General features: G+C 45.6%; 1 protein-coding gene across 2 annotated transcripts; it reads right to left on the bottom strand.

The window, feature by feature from the left end:
* Nucleotides 1–2,401: 2,401 nt before the first annotated feature.
* On the bottom strand, nt 2,402–18,395 carry capzb (capping actin protein of muscle Z-line subunit beta). 2 transcript variants are annotated; one of them, XM_076267349.1, is made up of 10 exons: nt 18,199–18,395; nt 13,260–13,349; nt 11,149–11,270; nt 10,278–10,391; nt 8,866–9,007; nt 8,458–8,574; nt 6,732–6,797; nt 5,811–5,887; nt 3,960–4,021; nt 2,402–3,898 (listed from the first exon to the last, which is right to left on the bottom strand). In XM_076267349.1, the coding sequence occupies exons 1-10, from the start codon at nt 18,199–18,201 to the stop codon at nt 3,873–3,875; spliced, it is 819 nt and encodes a 272-aa protein (XP_076123464.1). In that variant the 5' UTR covers nt 18,202–18,395; the 3' UTR covers nt 2,402–3,872. The 2 variants fall into 2 exon arrangements, with proteins under 2 accessions (XP_076123464.1, XP_076123463.1); XM_076267348.1 differs by adding an exon at nt 4,657–4,758 and having other exon boundaries at nt 3,894–4,021.
* Nucleotides 18,396–18,399: the final 4 nt, after the last annotated feature.

Here is an 18,399-nt window from a genome sequence, read left to right as displayed (position 1 = left end):
ATGTATAGGCTAATCATAGCCTTTTGTGACACTGTAATTCATTACAGTAACAGTAGGCTAATAGACTCACTAGGCCTATCGGTACCAAAATAAAAACATTTTGCACACCAACTGCCTCAGATTGCATCAGTGTTTTTCAGCGCAAAAGAAGATTAAGCCAAGCAGCCGAAATACGATCCGCATGTGGACCCGATCTGCGAGGTCCAGACTCCTGTCCGTCCCTTTGCTGCCCCCTGCTGTCCATATCATGCATAGCTGTTCAGGTGTGCAGACAGAGAGCAAGCAGGGTTGAAACAGCTTTGGGCAGGGTGGAAACAGCTTTGGGCAATTCCACGGAAAATTGACTTTTTGTCACATCCATAACGCCAGTGAAATGCCTTGGCATTTGTATGATGTGAATGATATTCCTTTTTTTGTGCATTTTTCTCATGTACATTCTTCAGCCAAAAATAGCAAATGCTCAAATTTCATGTAATCATTCACATCATACCATACCATCACATTTTATTGGCGTTATGGATGTTACAAAAAACGTAATTTTTCATGGAATTGCCCCTTTGCACTGTTACGTCAGAAGCAAGCAGATCTGCATCTATGCAAGTTCGAAAGCCCCACACTTCACAGCCTATATGCAGTGTAGCCTACTAAGAAAAGTCGACCACCGAAACATTGTAAAAGGGAAATCACGTCTCATGTGTTCGTTTGGCACTCACCAAGGTTTTAGCGGGCTGACAATCTGGTTTACCACCAATGCCGACTGTTGCAAAGCGACCAGACATGTAGCCTAGCCCAGGGGTTCCCAAACCTTTCCCCCAAATACCACTAGGTTCTGGCCAAGGACCCCATTGATGTGTTATTAAAGCTATTGACAACAATACGGTAAATGTAAAAATATATTAAGCTAATCCTAATAATTATTTTAGCCACAAACACTTCGCGATGGAGTATACAGTGTGTAAAAATTGCATTTGGGGCTTTCTGCTATATGAGAGCTATCACGCTACAATTATTCCCAGTCATTATCATGGAAAATATAATGTTCAGATATGCGACAAATTATTATAATGGCATTGTATAACAACCCTCATAGTAATAGGTATATTTAAACATTTTCAAATGTATGTTTTTGCTTTTATTTTTTCTTCCAACTTGCTGCGGCCCCCCTAGCACCCCTTTGTGGCCCTTGGCCCCCACTTTGAAAACCACTGGCCTAGCCTAGTAGCCTGGCGAGCCAGACCCACATTAAAATGTAGGGTCTGGGCACTCACCGTTCGCAGTGCTCAGTCCGAGGGTCGGGATAATCAGTTGTCTTTCAAATTCCCTCTGCACGCAAGGACGCAATAGGATATTTGTTTTCAAGTAGCAGGGAATTCAAGCCAAACCGTTGCAACTCTGCCATCAATCATTATGTTAAGCCCAACAAACGACTCTATACACGATTTCAATGCCAGATTTAGTTTCGATTTCTAGAGCTCACAAGTCAACAGAGAGTTGCTAGACTAGCCCTGGCAGCAAATGTAATTTGCCGCTAGGGGCGCGTCTAGATTTCTAGGCTACTAGCCTAGGCCTTCTGCACGTTTGATTAGGGATGGGCTATTTATTTAAAATATTCATTTTTATTCATTCATTTACACAACATATTTCAAACACAGTGGTCATCATGCTTCGGATATTAAACTTAGAAATTAAAAAATACAAGGATAATTGAAATTCATATCATATAAAAATACAGAGTAGGCCTAACATAAAAATTAGCTTCATAAGAATGATTATCTATTTATATGGTCTTCATAAGAATATAGCAGTGTGCCTTTCTCCATGTTAGTTTAAGCCTAAATGGAATATGAGTGACTTCTCTGGTCCAGTGTTAGACATTTTTTATTGTTCAATTGTTCGATTGTGTATTGTTCAGGATTGTCATGTCATTTGGCCTTGAAAATATTATACAAATACAACTTCACTTTACAATTTCAGTATTTTATATATCAAATCTAAATATATTTTGGCATTTGCTACACAATGCATTTCTTTGCATGGTTCTCATGTCCCAGTTCTTTGCCCTTGAAAGTTCAGTTAGCACCTCTACTGAACTGAGAACAAATGTACACATTTAGCAGAGGTTGTTGCACAACCCACATTTGAAACGTTTATTAGTTTAATGTAGCAACCTGAACCATGGACTGTGCTTGGTGTTACCTTCATCTACAGTCTGATGTTTAGGGAAATTGAAACAATTTAATAGCAATGGACTAGATTGTTACTATGGACAGTTTTATGTAATGTTATGAATAACATTAACACAGCAGTAGATTTCAAAAATCCCATGACGGGATATTTCCAGGAAGAAACTGTGCTCCACACACATTTATGCAGTTACACAAATGTGGTACACACACACACATTTAGCATTTTACAGTTTTTTATTGTTGCTGGAGGCTCTAATACAACATGAATCATAAGCTTTACAAAAAAAAAACAACAAAAAAAAACAATTTTGACAACATATGATAAATCCACCAGCCCCACACCCAACCCCCACCCAAAAGAACAGACAGCCAAGAAGCTTCCGGACAAGACTCCGAGACAGAAAACAAGACCCTAGACCAGAGAAAAGAGAGAGAGAGAAAAAAAAAGATAGGGACACGAACTGATGTGGTAGTACACAGTAAGAGAGAAGGGGGGGGGGGGGCTCCTCGCTGAAATGCTCGCAATCCACAGTATACTTCACCTCTCCTCCCTCATTTCAGTCAAGCCATGTTTGCAAGGTCATAGGGTCACTTTCAAGGTCAACCATCTCTCCTCCCACACCCCCAACCCAACTCGAACCTCCGTACACTAACACTGGTATGGATAGAGGGAGTTGTGAGGTATACCAACCATCGATTGCAACAATAATAATAATATTAAAAATAATAATTGCTGTAATGATAATACAAATCTAGCTTGACCCTCTTAATAACCTTTGTTACAGTACATCTTTCTTTAGGAGCAACAGTTATATTTCATACAGATATAGGAGGTTGGGGCTTTATCAGAAATTATACCAGTGAAAAAACAAAACAAAACAAAAAAAACAACAAAAAAAAGTTTCCATCTGATGTTGGGAGGCATGTGTGGAATTCGGCTAAGATCGGCAAAGTTGTTACCAGGATCATCCTTTCAAGGTGTAGGGGTCCTAAATCTGTGGGCCTTAGTGATGCTACAGAGGTAAGGCTAGTCACACACGCACACATACACACGTGTGTGTGTCTGCATGTATCTGTCGGTGTGTGTCTGCGTGTCTGTATGTATGTATGTGTGTGTGTGTGTGTGTGTGTGTGTGTGAGCGAGAGAGCTGAGTGGAGTGCACAAGCCACTCTCATTCTGCAATGTGTTCATTAACCGTCATAATACTATCCGAATATTATTAAACTTAACATCAGAGAAAGAGAGAGAAACAGAGAGAAACAGAGAGAAACAAAGAGGGAGAGAAATGAGAGTGGTGAATGGCTTCAATGAGAATGATGATGCCTCAACAAAGAAACACAAATAAGAAAAAAAAAAAAAATACAAAGCTAAGCGTTTTCTCCTTTTTTCCTTTTCCAAGAGTGCAGCACTGAGACAGGTGGTGAGAGGGACCAACAGAGACGGACAAGAAAACAAACAAAAAAACAAACAAAAAAACAAACAAAATCAAAACAAAAACAAACAGAAAAAAGAAGGAGTAGCAAGAGTGAGGTGAGGAGATTTTGTGTAAGAGAGAGACAGGGAGAGAAAGACGGAGATGGAGAGAGAGTGAGAGAGAGAGAGACAGAGAGAGAGAGAGCTAGAGAGAGAGCTAGAGAGAGAGAGAGAGAGAGAGAGAGAGACAGAGAGAGAGGACTACAGCATGTCTAACTTTGCTGCTTGCGTTTGAGCGAGAGAGAGAGACAGAGAGAGAGGACTACAGCATGTCTAACTTTGCTGCTTGCGTTTGAGCGCCTCCATAAGGTCATTCCTCAGGGACTCTTGCTTGGACTTATCAGCCAGGGTCTGGACACTCCTGTGAGGAAAGACAAATGGACAGATTCAACAACAAGTAAAAAACAAAGAGATAAACTAAAGGAAAACCACAGGAATGAAATAAGGGTTGGTTGCTTGTTAGGACATGGGGAATGTCACCACACATTTTTCATAACCTTCTCCATCTCAATCAGGGAAACAGGATGGGCCGGGTTAGAATTTCACATCGTACACACATACACCACGCTTCGAAAATGAGCTGCACTTTTAACAGCCGGCTTCACATGCAGTTAACAGCTGTTACACTCTGACATTCGGCTGTTATGTTATACTCAATTTCCCAGGGTGCATTGGGGATGCAAGTGTTAAAAGTTCACTCTGGCACACTGCCTATGCACAGTAACATAAGCAGACATAATATGTCTGTTTATGCATGCATGCAATCTCTCTCTTACACACACACACACACACACACACACACACACACACACACACACACACACACACACACAACACACACACAACACACACACCACACGTTTACTTCTCTCTCTCTCTCTGACACACACACTCTCTCTCTCACACACACACACACACACACACACACACACACACACACACACACACACACACACACACATAGACCCCTGCACACTGCTGGCCAGAGCCCTATACCTCCTGCCCTAGTCAATGTAGATCTGGCGCTGGGTGAGGACCTGAGAGAGCTCTCTCTGGAGCTGCCGGTACTTTTGGTTATCAGGCAAAGACTCAATAGATCTGGAGGAGAGGAGGAGTGGAGAAAAGGAGGAGAGAAGGGGGAGGAGAGAGGAAAGAAAGAACAGAGGGAGGGAGTCCAATAAGAGAGGGAATAAATGAGAGAAGAACAGAAGGGTGGCAGAGAGATGAAGAGGAGGAGGAGGAGAGAGTCAAAAAAAAGAGGGGGAAAAGAGGGGGAAGAGCAAGAGGAGTGGAGGATGGGAGGAGAGGGGAGGGAGAGAGAGGTGAACAAAAAGGCATGTGTGCATGGGGACTAAAAGGTAAAAAGCACAGACACCAAAGGGAACAAAATGGAGAGATAACATTGAGTAAGAATGACAATAATGAATGAGTAAGGGGAACGGAGAAGCAGAGAGGGAGAGCACTAAGGGCAGAGAGAGAGAGAGAGAGAGAGAGATAAAGAGAGAGAGACAAAGCGAGAGAGAGAGAGAGAGAGAGAGAGAGAGACAGAGAGAGAGGCATGATAAAGGAAGAAAATCGAATCAGGAGATGAAAGCACAGAGGAGAGGAGAGACGCAACCCAAACAACTCAGGGTGTCACATGACAGAATGAGAACGCAGGGAAAACAAAAGGGAAGTTTGGAGCGAGAGGATCCCCCACAGAGATTACACAACTCAGCCAAAAATCACTCTCCTCTGGCCAAACCATGACGGGAGAGAAAAAGACTCTCCAAAATATGTCTCTATGTAGTAACCTCAAAATCCATCAAAAGCACAAGAATTTGGCTGTACCACTTCGAAGTTTAGGAAAACATCTTAAGTCACTGTGGTATTTTCTACATAGACCTCTCTGCTCTCCACTATGTGGCAGTCAACATGAATCTCTTTATTTCCTGAACCCATGTTGCTTGCCCACTTCTCAGACAATCCCTGGTAATATGGTGACAAACAGATGTTGCCCTTCCAGACAAATGCCACTTTGCAGATCTGCTCAGGCATGTGCCTGTGGGCAACTGGAGATGATGTAGGAGCCGTAATGATGTAAGAGAAGTCCCCGCAGGTGTGGCAGACAGTCGGCTTGTTTTTGTGGCGAGTGTGTGGCTCTGCCGTACCTTAGGCCGTTGACGATGTCCTTGGTCTTGCCAAAGTAGATCTCGTTCAGAGTGGAGCGGATCTTATTCTCCATGTCCTGTGTAGTGAGTGAGTGAGAGGGAGGGAGGGAGGGGGAGAGAGAGAGGGGGGGGGAGAGAGAGAGAGAGAGAGAGCGAGAGGGGGGGAGAGAGAGAGAAACAGAAAGGTAAACTGAAACGGTCTGGTCTGATACATACACAAATATAAGAATCAGCCCAGGCACTCTGACCACACACACACACACACACACACACACACACACACACAGAGAGAGAAACCATTCACACATTAGCAACCCTCTCTCGAGTGTGAAACCAGAGAGGTTAACACACACATCCCATCCCACCGCACCCAACTCGACCGCACCTCCCTCCGCCCCCATCTGTAAACCTCATAAAGTATGAAACACATGCAGAGCGGAGGCCTTCATTTTTAATTGGAGTCTTGTGGTAACGTTTAGGGCAGGACGTGAAGGAGAGGGCGGATGGAGGGGGGGGGGGGTTTACTACAGCGGGGGCAGCTGGGGCAGTGGAACATTCTCTCTACACAGGGACCAGAGATGTGTTAAGAGGCAGACAGGTTGGGAGGGTTGGGGGGGGGGGTCCATAAACAACATACAGGTGTGTGTGTGTGTGGTGGGCGTGTACTGCATTTGTGTGTATGGAATAATACACACAATAAGTACATAATAGTACATAAGGTGTGTGTGCGTGTGTGTGTGTGTGTGTGTGTGCGTGTGTGCGTGTGCGCAAGCCAGGCAGTGAGAGTAATTTGCTTTCGCGTGACAGAGACATAAACAGCAAAGGGGAGACGTATACGACAGAGGGAAGAGGGAAGAGGGGGAGGCTGCACTCAGAGTAGTTTACGAGCCGACCAGAGTAGCCAAAGACAAACGCTCTCACCTCCACTAGGCGTCCGATGTTGGCGATGTGGGGGGAGGACTCGCTGACCGTCTCGTCTTTCTCCATCTGATAATTGACAGCGAAGCGCACAGATGAGTACAGGAGGAGGAGGGAGAAACAGAGAGAGAGAGAGAGAGAGAGAGAGAGAGAGAGAGAGAGACACCACTAGAGGTATAAACTAATCCAAAGCCATGTGTTTCGACTAATCACCTTCACCCTACAATCTGCTTTTTGTCTGAATGGGAATAATTTCACTTGCTGATCAAACCACAGCAAATAATGAGAATCCCTGTTCTTCCCTGTTAAGAATTGTTTTTCTTGCTAAAATCCATACATTTCATAATGAAGTCCAAGGTGCAGACACGTCTTGAATCACCAAATGTACATTCTCAAAAAGACACACCAACGGTATACAATTGCTGTCTTGTATTTAGGTAAAACAACATTGTTAGCACGCGCATCATGCCAAATGCCAACTACGCAACGGGGGGTTGAGTTAAAGGTCTTGAGTGAGTTTGGCATTTGTGTTTTGGTCCCTCCGTGACACATGCCCATGGGCAACACCAGCTGTGTGTGAGAAGTCATAGAATGCCACCGAAAAATCACTTTGCTCAAGAAGGCAACGCCTGCCATTATTGCACTACATGTGTGTAACCTACCAAGTGTCCTCACTAATAAAAAAGAGAGAGAGGATTAGAGGTTTAAGTGCAACAATATTCATGTAAGACCATTTATGGCACTGTTTTATGGCTTGTTTTTTTTCTTTAGTAGGTCAGATGGTTTTTAACGGCAGTGGAGCGTTACAAGCAGATGACCCCGTTTGTGCACCATGATGCAACTGTCAGCTATGCTCACTGCATGCACATATGCGTGAGCGCACAAAGTCCACTAGCCATTCTACTTTTATAAAGCTGCTTAAAAAGCAGATTTAAACAAGACTTAAAGATGTATACATAGTGCAACTGAAACCATGACCCTGATATTCTACTCATGACACTGTACATATTGTTGAAATATCTGTCATCCAGATAGCTCAGGGCATTCTATGCTGCTACACTCAAGAGCGGAGATCCATCAATCACGATATTCCTTCAGCAAAAGTCTTCTTCAGGGCAAAAGTTGAGGTTGAGTTGAGGAACATTTGCAGGGCAAACACATGACCTGGCCCCTGAAGGAGAACTATGGCAGTTTACAATAGAGTAAGGCGAGGATCACATTAGCCAGCAGCAACCGGCAGCGGCAAACGTAACGCAACGCTCAGACCATAATAAGTTTTGTCTCGTTCCTAAGCAACACAAACGTGTCTGTCAATTGAATACGCCCGCGTTGCGCTTTGAAAGTTGAACCAAGTTCATTAATTAATTAATCCAGTGTCTCCTTTCACCTGAGAAGAACCTGTGAAAATGGTCCTGATTTGTATTGCTTTTAACTTACTTTTAATGCTATTCTAATGTTAACTACACTTACTCTCAATTGTTATTCTAATGTTATTTGGATAACACCCCACCCCCCACCTAAGTCATTCCAGAATTCCAGTGAATGGAAAAGGTCAGAGTCTTTTTTTCCAGAGGATTGGTGTGGTTAATACTTTAAAATCTCTGTTTATTCGATCTTCACAGCTCCGGAAAAGGTCACACGAATTGAATCATCCAATGGAACTTTTGGTGAACAGCACTGATTGCACGATTGTGTTTGTGCCTAAAAAGAAAAGAGTGGGGGTGCCTACTTGTCTGGTCAGACTGCCCCCCAGGTTCATGGTGCCGGAGCCGGTCTTGGTCGTCTGCAACCACAGCATCACAGTGGAGGTCAGCTTGTAGTGGGCCGTGCGTCCACTAGACTTCTCCTGTGGTCAGAAGACACACACACACACACACACACACACACACACACACACACACACACACACACACACACACACACACACACACACACACACACACACACACACACACACACACACACACACACACACACACACACAGATATAACAAAGACACATACAAAGCAGAAACATGGACACTTTTTTCCCATTCACATTTTCTTATGTCCATTACAATTACAATTTTTCTCTCTCGATCTCTCCCTCCCTCCCTCCCTCCCTCTATCTGTCTTCCTCCCGCTCTCATTCCCTCACCTGCACCTCCACCACATGGATGGAGTCCCAGCATCCCTTGATTTTCTTGGAGCCGTCTCCGGCCTTCTTGATGAGGATGACCCCGGCAAACCCATGGTCCAGGTCCCAGAGGTACACCGAGGAGACGCCCCCCTCAAAGTACCTGGAGCATTCAAACACAAAGTACGCGAGTCATGCTCATGTGCCGGACTTAGTGAGTGTCTGTTCAACACATCAACAAACATGGGTGATCAGTGATGGGTCTGTGTAGTGTACACATGCATACATGTATATGTTGAAAGGTTTATAGGAATGATGCTTAAACTACTGGTTGATGTTGTGAAGCATATTAGTGTTAGTAATTCACCCGTCTAATCAACTAACCAACACTGCATTTCCTCAGGGTGGCGTTTTGTGGTGTGGTATGGAATAGTGTGGTGTGGTATAGTGTGGTGTGGTATGGTATAGTGAGGTGTGGTATGGTATAGTGAGGTGTGGTATAGTGTGGTGTGGTATGGTATAGTGGGGTGTGGTATAGTGTGGTGTGGTAAAGTGTGGCATAGTGTGGTGTGGTGTGGTGAAGTGTGGTATGGTATGGTGTGGTATAGTGTGGTGTGTGTGTGGTATAGTGTGGTGGGGTGTGGTATGGTGTGGTATGGTATAGTGGGGTATGGTATAGTGGTGTATGGTATAGTGGTGTGTGGTATTGTGTGGTGTGGTGTGGTAAAGTGTGGCATAGTGTGGTGTGGTGTGGTACAGTGTGGTGTGTGTGTGGTATAGTGTGGTGGGGTGTGGTATAGTGTGGTGGGGTATAGTGTGGTGTGGTATGGTATAGTGGAGTGTGGTAAAGTGTAGTATATTGTGGTGTGGCGTGGCGTGGCGTGGTGTGGCGTGGTATAGTGTGGTGTGGTATAGTGTGGTGTGGTATAGTGTGGTGTGGTATAGTGTGGTGTGGTATAGTGTGGTGTGGTATAGTGTGGTGTGTTATAGTGTGGTGTGGTGTGGAATAGTGTGGTGTGGTACAGTGTGGTGTGGTATAGTGTAGTGTCGTGTTGTATGGTATAGTGTGGTGGGGTGGTATGGTGTGGTGTGGTGTGGTGTGGTATAGTGTAGTGTGGTATAGTGTGGTATGGTGTGGTATAGTGTGGTGTGGTATAGTGTGGTGTGGTATAGTGTGTTGGGATGTGGTATAGTGTAGTGTGGTGGTATGGTGTGGTATAGTGTGGTGTGGAATAGTGTGGTGTGGTATAGTGTGGTGTGGTGGGGTGTGGTATAGTGTGGTGTGGTATAGTGTGGTGTGGTATAGTGTAGTGTGGTATAATGTGGTGTGGTATAGTGTGGTGGGGTGTGGTATAGTGTGGTGTTGTGTGGTATAGTGTGGTGGGGTGGTATGGTGTGGTATAGTGTGGTGTGGTGCAGGGCAGCACACTTACAGGTCTCTGTACTGGTCGAAGGCATTGTTTGCTTCCACCTCCAGCTTGCGCAGGCGTGCAGAGGGCATGGCACCATCATCAATGGGGGGCTCATACTTATTACTCCAGGGGGATCTGAGGCAGTGGGGAGGAGAGTAATTAGTGAGCTGTATACGCACAAACACACTAAACACACACCAGGCCCATGTGTCCATAACACTGTGTGTATCCATACTTGTAGACTGAATGTAACATGCAGTCAAAACACAACGATTTTGACACTGAACAAACTAACATCCACAGCAGTAATGCATGTGTGTAGGCATATCACGTGTACGATATGATGAATAGTAGCCTAGAAATCTAGACGCACCCTAGCGGCGGCAAATTAATTTGCTCAGCTTGTACGTCTAGTATCGAACCATAGGAATTTCTATTGGCTTAACACCGTGGATGACGGCCAATCACAGCACTCTATTTCATTAGAGAGTCTTAAGGCGGGCTTAACAGGATAACGACATCCTGCGACGGTGAACAACAAGGAAGGTGGCTATGGCAAACGAAGAGCGGTTGTTTGAATCGGCGTTGGCGTCAACTTTGGAGGAGTTGGACTTGTGCTTTTCTTTGAAAGTAGATCAACACAATGCACTTAAGTCATTCCTTTCGAAGAAGGATGTATTTGCCGTTTTGCCGACCGGATACGGATATGGTCGTAGCGCTGGCCTATTGCATGCCTAGGCAGTTTGAAAGACAATTCTCTGCCCGCCCCTTGGATTAAGCGAGGTGAATGATTCGATGCCAGACTATACATGTCAATGATATAGGATGGCCCGCCAGGCTAGATGAATAGAGTAGGGTGGGTTGTTATTTTGTATGCAATTCTAGGTCTAACCTGTAGGAGTCACCATCGCGATTATAGTCACAGAGCAAGTAGTCCTTTCCCACCACCCTGTCTCTGGCAATCTTCAGGGGCTGGTCCACAGAGGAGAGCAGGTCCTCACACAGGCTGGGTACCTATCAACACACACACACACACACACACACACACACACACACACACACACACACACACACACACACACACACACACACACACACACACACACACACACACACACACACACACACACACACAAACACACACACACACTTTTAATAAGGCAAAATGGGCGTGACAGGCTAATGAAAGTAACAAAGTCCAGGAGGTTTCACTCAACAAATACAATAACCTTCCAATTTTCTTCACTCAGTATCTCAAGAGTCTAAAAACATCTTCATACTAAGTTCATTAAAACAATAAAAAATAAACATAACATACCTTTACATACACTTAAAACAAATATTCTCAAGCAATTTTAAGGATGATCTCTCTATATTACATATCTAGTTTTGCTTCCCGACCAAGTTCTTCTTCAAGGTTAAGCATCAACCACCTGAAGAATGCTGCTGAAAGCAGGGCATTCACAAGAAGTCTCTAATGAAAATAGCTGCCACGCTGGGGGAGGGGTGGTGTGTGTGTGTGTGTGTGTGTGTGTGTGTGTGTGTGGGGGGGGGGGGGGCTGGTGAGCCAGTGGGCAGAGAGAGACGTGACCCTCTTTAATTAAGGCCGCTGATGAAATCAATATGAGGCAAACGAGGGCTTAGGGGTTTGGGTTTCCCATTTCCCTTCCTCTATATAACAGCACCCCCAAGGAAGGGGTGGAGAGAGAGAGAGAGAGAAAGAAAGAAAGAAAGAAAGAAAGAAAGAAAGAAAGAGAGAGAGAGAGAGAGAGAGAGAGAGAGAAAGAGAGAGAAGGGGAGAGGGGGGAAAGAATGCGCTGTGATATGAGCAGGCAAAGAGCCTTGGCGGGACAAAGCAGGACAAATGACTTCTCACAGACTGACATGGAAACCCCTCTTCAGACACACATGCGCGCACACATACACACACACGCACACACAAAGGCTAGGCTGTTCTTTCTGTCACACTCACATACACCTGCCAACAGCCACCAGGCCAAGAGACCCAGGAGGACAGAGGGATAGAGAAAGAGAGAGAGAGAGAGAGAGCGAGAGAGAGAGAGAGAGAGAGAGAAGGGGGAGGGCAAACATGCACAGACAAAGATGTCGGAGATAGAGCATCATGCCAGGGAAGAGAACAGAATGCAAAAGAAACTGACTCAGAACGCAATCAAAGACAGCAACAGAAGAGAAAGACAAACAGACATGGGGTGTGGCATGGTGTGGTGCAAGCAAATAGAACAGTGAACATGCAAGAGACAACCAACAGCGATAGCGCTAACAGAGGTTACTGATATAGTATGAACGCCAGAGCGAGGGAGAGCATGCCCTTGAGGGGACGAAGGGGAGGAGCAGGGGCGAGAGAGGGAGAGAGGGAATATGAAGCTGAGGACAGAGTCCAGGTGCTCTCCATCAGCAGGCCAGGGACAGTTTGGCAGGCAGGAAGGGAGGTGAGAGGAGGGCGGGCCGACGGGTCACCATGCTGAGTGACTGACAGCTCTGCTAATGACCGCTAACAACCGCACAACACAGAGGGAGCCAGGAAAGACTGCTGTGATGCTGCTGGTGTGTGTGTGTGTGTGTGTGTGTGTGTGTGTGTGTACCTATGTATCTGTGTATATGTCTACACAGGTGTGTGTGTGTGTGTGTGTGTGTGTGTGTGTTTGTAGCTATGTCTACACAGGTGTGTGAGTGTGAGTGTGAGTGTGAGTGTGTGTGTGTGTGTGTGTGTGTGTGTAGTGAGAGCAGGGAACAGCAGCTCTAAGTAGATATCAAAGTGGAAAAGGTTAAGACAGCACGCAGGGTGAGAACAGCACTTTCATGTGGAGCCGTTTCAGTACCACGCCGGGCTCCTTGGGTTCACCGAACGCCACGTGACGGTGTCACTCATTAGCGCCCGACAGGAGAGTGGACCGGGACCGGACCAGGGGTCGCGGCACGCGGTCAGGCCGTTGCTGGGCATCTACCGATTGGCGGAGAGCAAGCAGTGGCCATGTCACTCACCAGGTCGATGAGGTCGCTGAGATTCTTCTCGATCTGCTGGGGAGGCAAGCGCCTCATCAGGTCCAGGGCACAGTCGAGCTGCTGGTCATTCTGAGAGACAGAGAGAGAGAGAGAGAGGGAGGAGGGAGAGGGAGGGAGAGAGAGGGGGGAGTAAGGGAGAAGGGAAGAAAGTGAGAAACAGATGGAAAGAGAAAGAAAGAGACAGAAAGGGAGGAAGGGGAGAGATGGAAAAAGGAAAGCAGACAGAAAGAGGTGTAGAGAGAGACAGGTAGAGGGGGATGGAAAGAGAGAAGAAGGTAGAGAAGGTAGAGACCCAGAGAGGGGGAGCAGGAGAGAGAAAATCAAAGAAGAATGCATACAGAGGGATGCAGATGAGGAGGAGAGGGAGGCAGAGAGGGTAAATGTGTAAGAGAAACAGAAAGAGAAGGGAGCAGAAAGATGGATGGAATCAGAGGGAGGATGGGAAGGAAGAAAGAAAGAAACAAACAGTTAAGGGTTACGTTCTGACTACTTAAACAGCTGCAGAAATACATCAAAACTAATTACCCCCCCTTCTCTCTCTCTCACACACACACACACAAACACAATCCAGCTGCTCCAAAACAGTGACTACACAGAGACAAAAATACATCAACACTAATTTCCTTATACTCTTTGAACAAACACACACATACACACACACCCAACTTACAGTACTAGCCATAAAAAATAGGAGCACAGATGTAAATACACACACACACACACATATTATAGTTCTCTTACAGCACACACACACACACATTATGTTAAGAGAAGGCGGTATATCCTAGATAATACTGCATTTGTGGGTGCTGCTATACGCACAACCCCCACAAGCACTCACACCAGCATCAACAAGTTCCGTCACAACCATTATCACCATCAAAGTGCAAACGAGTGTGAAGTGGGTGGCGGAGGTTTGAGGAAGCACATTTAAATGCCACCATCGTTATCGGCCCGCTGCGACACTCAATGGCCCGAGCCGCGGCGGCCTCCTTTTTTCCAGCGCGCGTGACAGCAGCTGAGCTTCCCAGAAGGAGAGTGGCCTGAGGCGAGTTAGAGAACAGGAGCGGGGCTTCTTCCCCCCCCTCCCCCTCCGCCTCCCCCCCACCTCACCCCAGCACACCACACACAGGCCCATGAGAACAACAGGGCCCACTGTGGCCGAGAATTAAGGAAGTGGCTGGAGCCGTCCAGCGGCCAGACGGCCCTGGGCATGTGACACTGAGTGTGAGGCCCCCAGTCTGCCTCCTGGGACGGGCTGGACTTGGGCTGGGGGCGATTGGCGACCGACAACGTTCCCACCGGCCGGTGACAGAGAGGCCCCTGTTGTCGTGACGATCACACTCACCTGTGGATGAGTGGACGAGTGAGCGAGTGTCTGCGAGAAAGCCCAGCCTGACCTGTGTCAGGTCACTTGTGTGTCTGCTGGGTTGTGCTAAACACACACAACCTGATTCTCTTGTTCTTACTACTACTGACTCACTAGTTAATCATTCATTGTTTTGAAAGACTTGATGTCTGTGGTGAGTTTTTGGAAACAGTTGGTTGGAGAACAACATATTATTTTATCGTGTCAGATCTTGTTCCAACCCAATCCAAAGCTAGCTTTCATGATGGACTTCCTATTCTGCTGTTTTAACTACCACAGTCGCAACAGACCACTTACTTCTATTTACATACCACCGAGACACTGATCACCTCTTCAAATAACTCTTGTTTGAGCTAAGCAAATCCAATCCTATGAGAAACACGGGTGACCGCTTCAAGCAAAACAGATGGGGACTGTCTCCTTTGGACATACTGTGCCATCAAACTTCCAAACCTCTGTAAAAGTCTCTGTTTTATAACAGAAATAAAACACACTTAACATGATAGGCCTACCTTTTGCTTGGTCCACTATAATGTAAATCCAGTCATTATATTCACAGTAACATCAAAATCAATACATAATTCAAATATCCAGAAAACGTTGACACTGCAATGTATCTGTCCACAAAATCCCACACGCCAGTCAGAATGAAACCCTGGCAGCAGATGATGGGTCTGATTATGTTCAGTGATTAAGGCAAATGTGGCACAGCAACCACATCCCATTCAACGTTTTCCCAAACTCTTTTTTTCTCCCTGGCGGCAATGCCCACCACAGTCAATGTTCAAGCTCAACCTGTCACTCAACTCTTCAAACAGCCTGAGTCATACACTCCACATAAGCCCAAGGGACCTCAAGAACTTCCTGTTCTTCAGAAACAAAGCACAAAGTAGTGCTCTAATGTTTGGCACAATCGCTTGAATATTATTTCTACTTCAGTGCAGAGGGTCTCCTTTTCCAGTTTCTCTTCTAACCGCTGTAACCTTTGGCACTTTCTGAGGTAGACATTATCTGTGAACCTGAAGGGAGGATAATGAGCACCCTAGCACTTAACAGTCCCTGTTAACTAGAGAACAAGTTGGCCGCCCTAACCTTGAGCGCTGGTGTTTGACCAATGCTGGACAAGCAACACTATGGAGATGACACCTGGGTGCCTGTTTATGCTAACACTGTTTCAGTGAAAATCAATCAAACTTGACATAATTTAACATTTGAAAATATTCACTGACACATAATCACAACATGAAATATTTCACATTGAAAAACTTCTGAAGTAGACATCTGGTGAAGCCCCTTCAGTCGAACGATGGGAAGGTCGGATGTTCAGCTGCAGGCTTCTCTCCCACAGGGCACGTCTCTCACATAAGAATGTAAAGCCGTGCACTCAGAGCTCCATACATGTACGGAGGCCAAGGCAGGGCCAGCCACAACATGAAACTACAGCCGGGGAACAGAAGTGGAGGGGAGAGGGAGGTCTACACTGAGACAACGCCTAACCTGACTGAACATTCCAGTCCTTGCAGCAAAAAGTCTTTATCTAGCCTCGCTCCAAAACAATACCAGCTAACTGGTATTTGGCAGCCAGCACCTTACTATTAGATTTCTAAAGATATTATTCTAATTTTGCCAGGAAAGAGGACAAATGCAACCATTGTAAGCTGACTGATGTGCAATGCCTAGAGGGCTAGAGACATCAGTCCTCCATGCTATTGTTGACCTATATATCTAAAATCAATGTGATGCAGACACATCACATGACACATATAATATAAATCCACAAACGATAAACAGAATGTCTCTAAGTTGCTAGGATGTTACAAACAAAACATTTTTTGGGGTGAACCGTAATTGTTGCAAATGTAATCACTGGACTAGATGCACACAAACGGACTGTAACTCAATCCATGAATCCATGTGCACTCCATAACCAGAATGGAATGAAGAATAAACCACTCACTTACACAACTGTCTGTGAATCTGTGTCTATACATCCTCTGTTGATAAATGTAAACGGTTCATTCAGACTGCAGCTAGTAAGTTAGTAAGAGTAATCAAATTGACCATCATCCATCTTGATACTGAGCCACAGAAAAACGAAGAAGAAACCACCCACATTCCAGTACACACACAGAATCCATCAAATCCACGGCATGTAAATACGTACACCCTTTACAAGGAGAGAACACAAACAATACACGCAGGACCTCCAGCTGCCAAAAACAGGGCCGTCTTCCACTTCCAACACCTCCCTGGAGTCTCCCCATTTATAAACCGTTCTGAAATCTACCATTACCGGTGAGGTCGTATTTAGACTGCGCACAGCAGACACCTGCACTCTCTGACACTGTTTACAGATAGCCCAGCCAACACCAGGGCAGCTGGGCCAGAGAGGGGTCACGGTGCAGGCAGGCAGGCCCAGCAGATGAATGAGTTTGGGGTAAGTGTGTGGAGAGTGGCTGCAGAGTCGAACCACCTGTTCTCATCTGTAAAGTAATCAGAACGTTGCAGCCTTGCAACTCTAAGAGGGTTCTCCCCCCTCTCCTTCCCGGCGTTTACAGGACCTGACTGCTTTTAAAGGGAATGTTTACCATGTTCACATGTTCAGATGTAACTAAGCTTTGAAAGCTTCTTTGGTAGAGTTGAACTACTACTAAGGGATTAGTATATTAGCTCCTCTCCTATTGCAGGCAGCCCCCCCTTCTAATGGGATGTCACTGCCACTGCCTGACACCTAGGAGGATTACATTCTCAACTTCTGCAGGGATGACCATGCACAAACTTTAACCTCCACTGATGTGATTTGCAAGTCTGCAATCACTTTCATCAGTACAGTTCAAACAGATAAAATGGACGGTGTGGTGATCAAAAAGAGGTATCAACAAGTCAGCCATGTCAGTCAATTTGAATAGGCTTATTTACCTACAAACCTCTCATACACCAGCCTTACATCACATAGTTTCATGTTCTGAACAAATAGGTAAGGATGTATAGTGACATAACTGCAATGATCAACAAGATACAAAAAATGTTTGACCACAAAAAGCTTGTTTAATGGCTCGTTGCACTCTAAAGGGGTGGGAATGGGCGGAGCAGACCGGTTTTGGCGACAGGCAAACCAGCACTTGTAACTATTTTAAACACGGGGTACAGGTTTGCCGAAGGAGGGGTGTTGGTATCACAACCCGAGCAGCTCCTAAGAGTCAACTCTGCAAATTCAAAACATCCTGGGACAAGCTAACGCACTTCGTCCACTACTGTTAAAATTAGCCTGCTAGCTATGCTTGCAAGCTAACTACCTAGCTAATGTTAACATTAGCCATTTAACAATGCTTTTGTGAGTCGGTTAACTTCCTACTTGTTCGACTTACTTACAACGTGCTTGTAAGTTATACTATGGTTTGCAGATTTGATGCTGTATTTAGGTGACACCGCAGAGTTGCAACGTAGCCCACATCCTATAAAAGGACACCAGCTAATATTCCTTAGCACCCCCACCAAAAATTGGCTATACCCATCTCCGTTTCTTCCAGCCCAGCTCCGCGGCCTTACCATGTCTGCGGCTCTCGATGATGATCTCACAAGGGAAATAAACGTTCACTGGTGTCTCGCAGCTGTCGAATTATTGTGCTCGCTCGACTCGGTGTATTATTTAGTTATTATTTTTGCCCCTCCCGATGTTATTTCTCTTCAGCTCCCTTGCGGAACCCAGCCCTGTCAGCGAATTCACTTCCTCAACCGGGGGTACAGGAA

Source organism: Alosa pseudoharengus, unplaced genomic scaffold, assembly GCF_046254945.1.
Source record: "Alosa pseudoharengus isolate Yale_2024_CS ecotype anadromous, Long Island Sound unplaced genomic scaffold, YU_APseudo_1.1 YU_APseudo_1.1_scf_5, whole genome shotgun sequence".
In the NCBI taxonomy this organism is placed as follows: domain Eukaryota; kingdom Metazoa; phylum Chordata; class Actinopteri; order Clupeiformes; family Clupeidae; genus Alosa; species Alosa pseudoharengus.
Note: the sequence above shows the minus strand (reverse complement) of the source record. Positions and strands in the feature narration are given on the sequence as shown.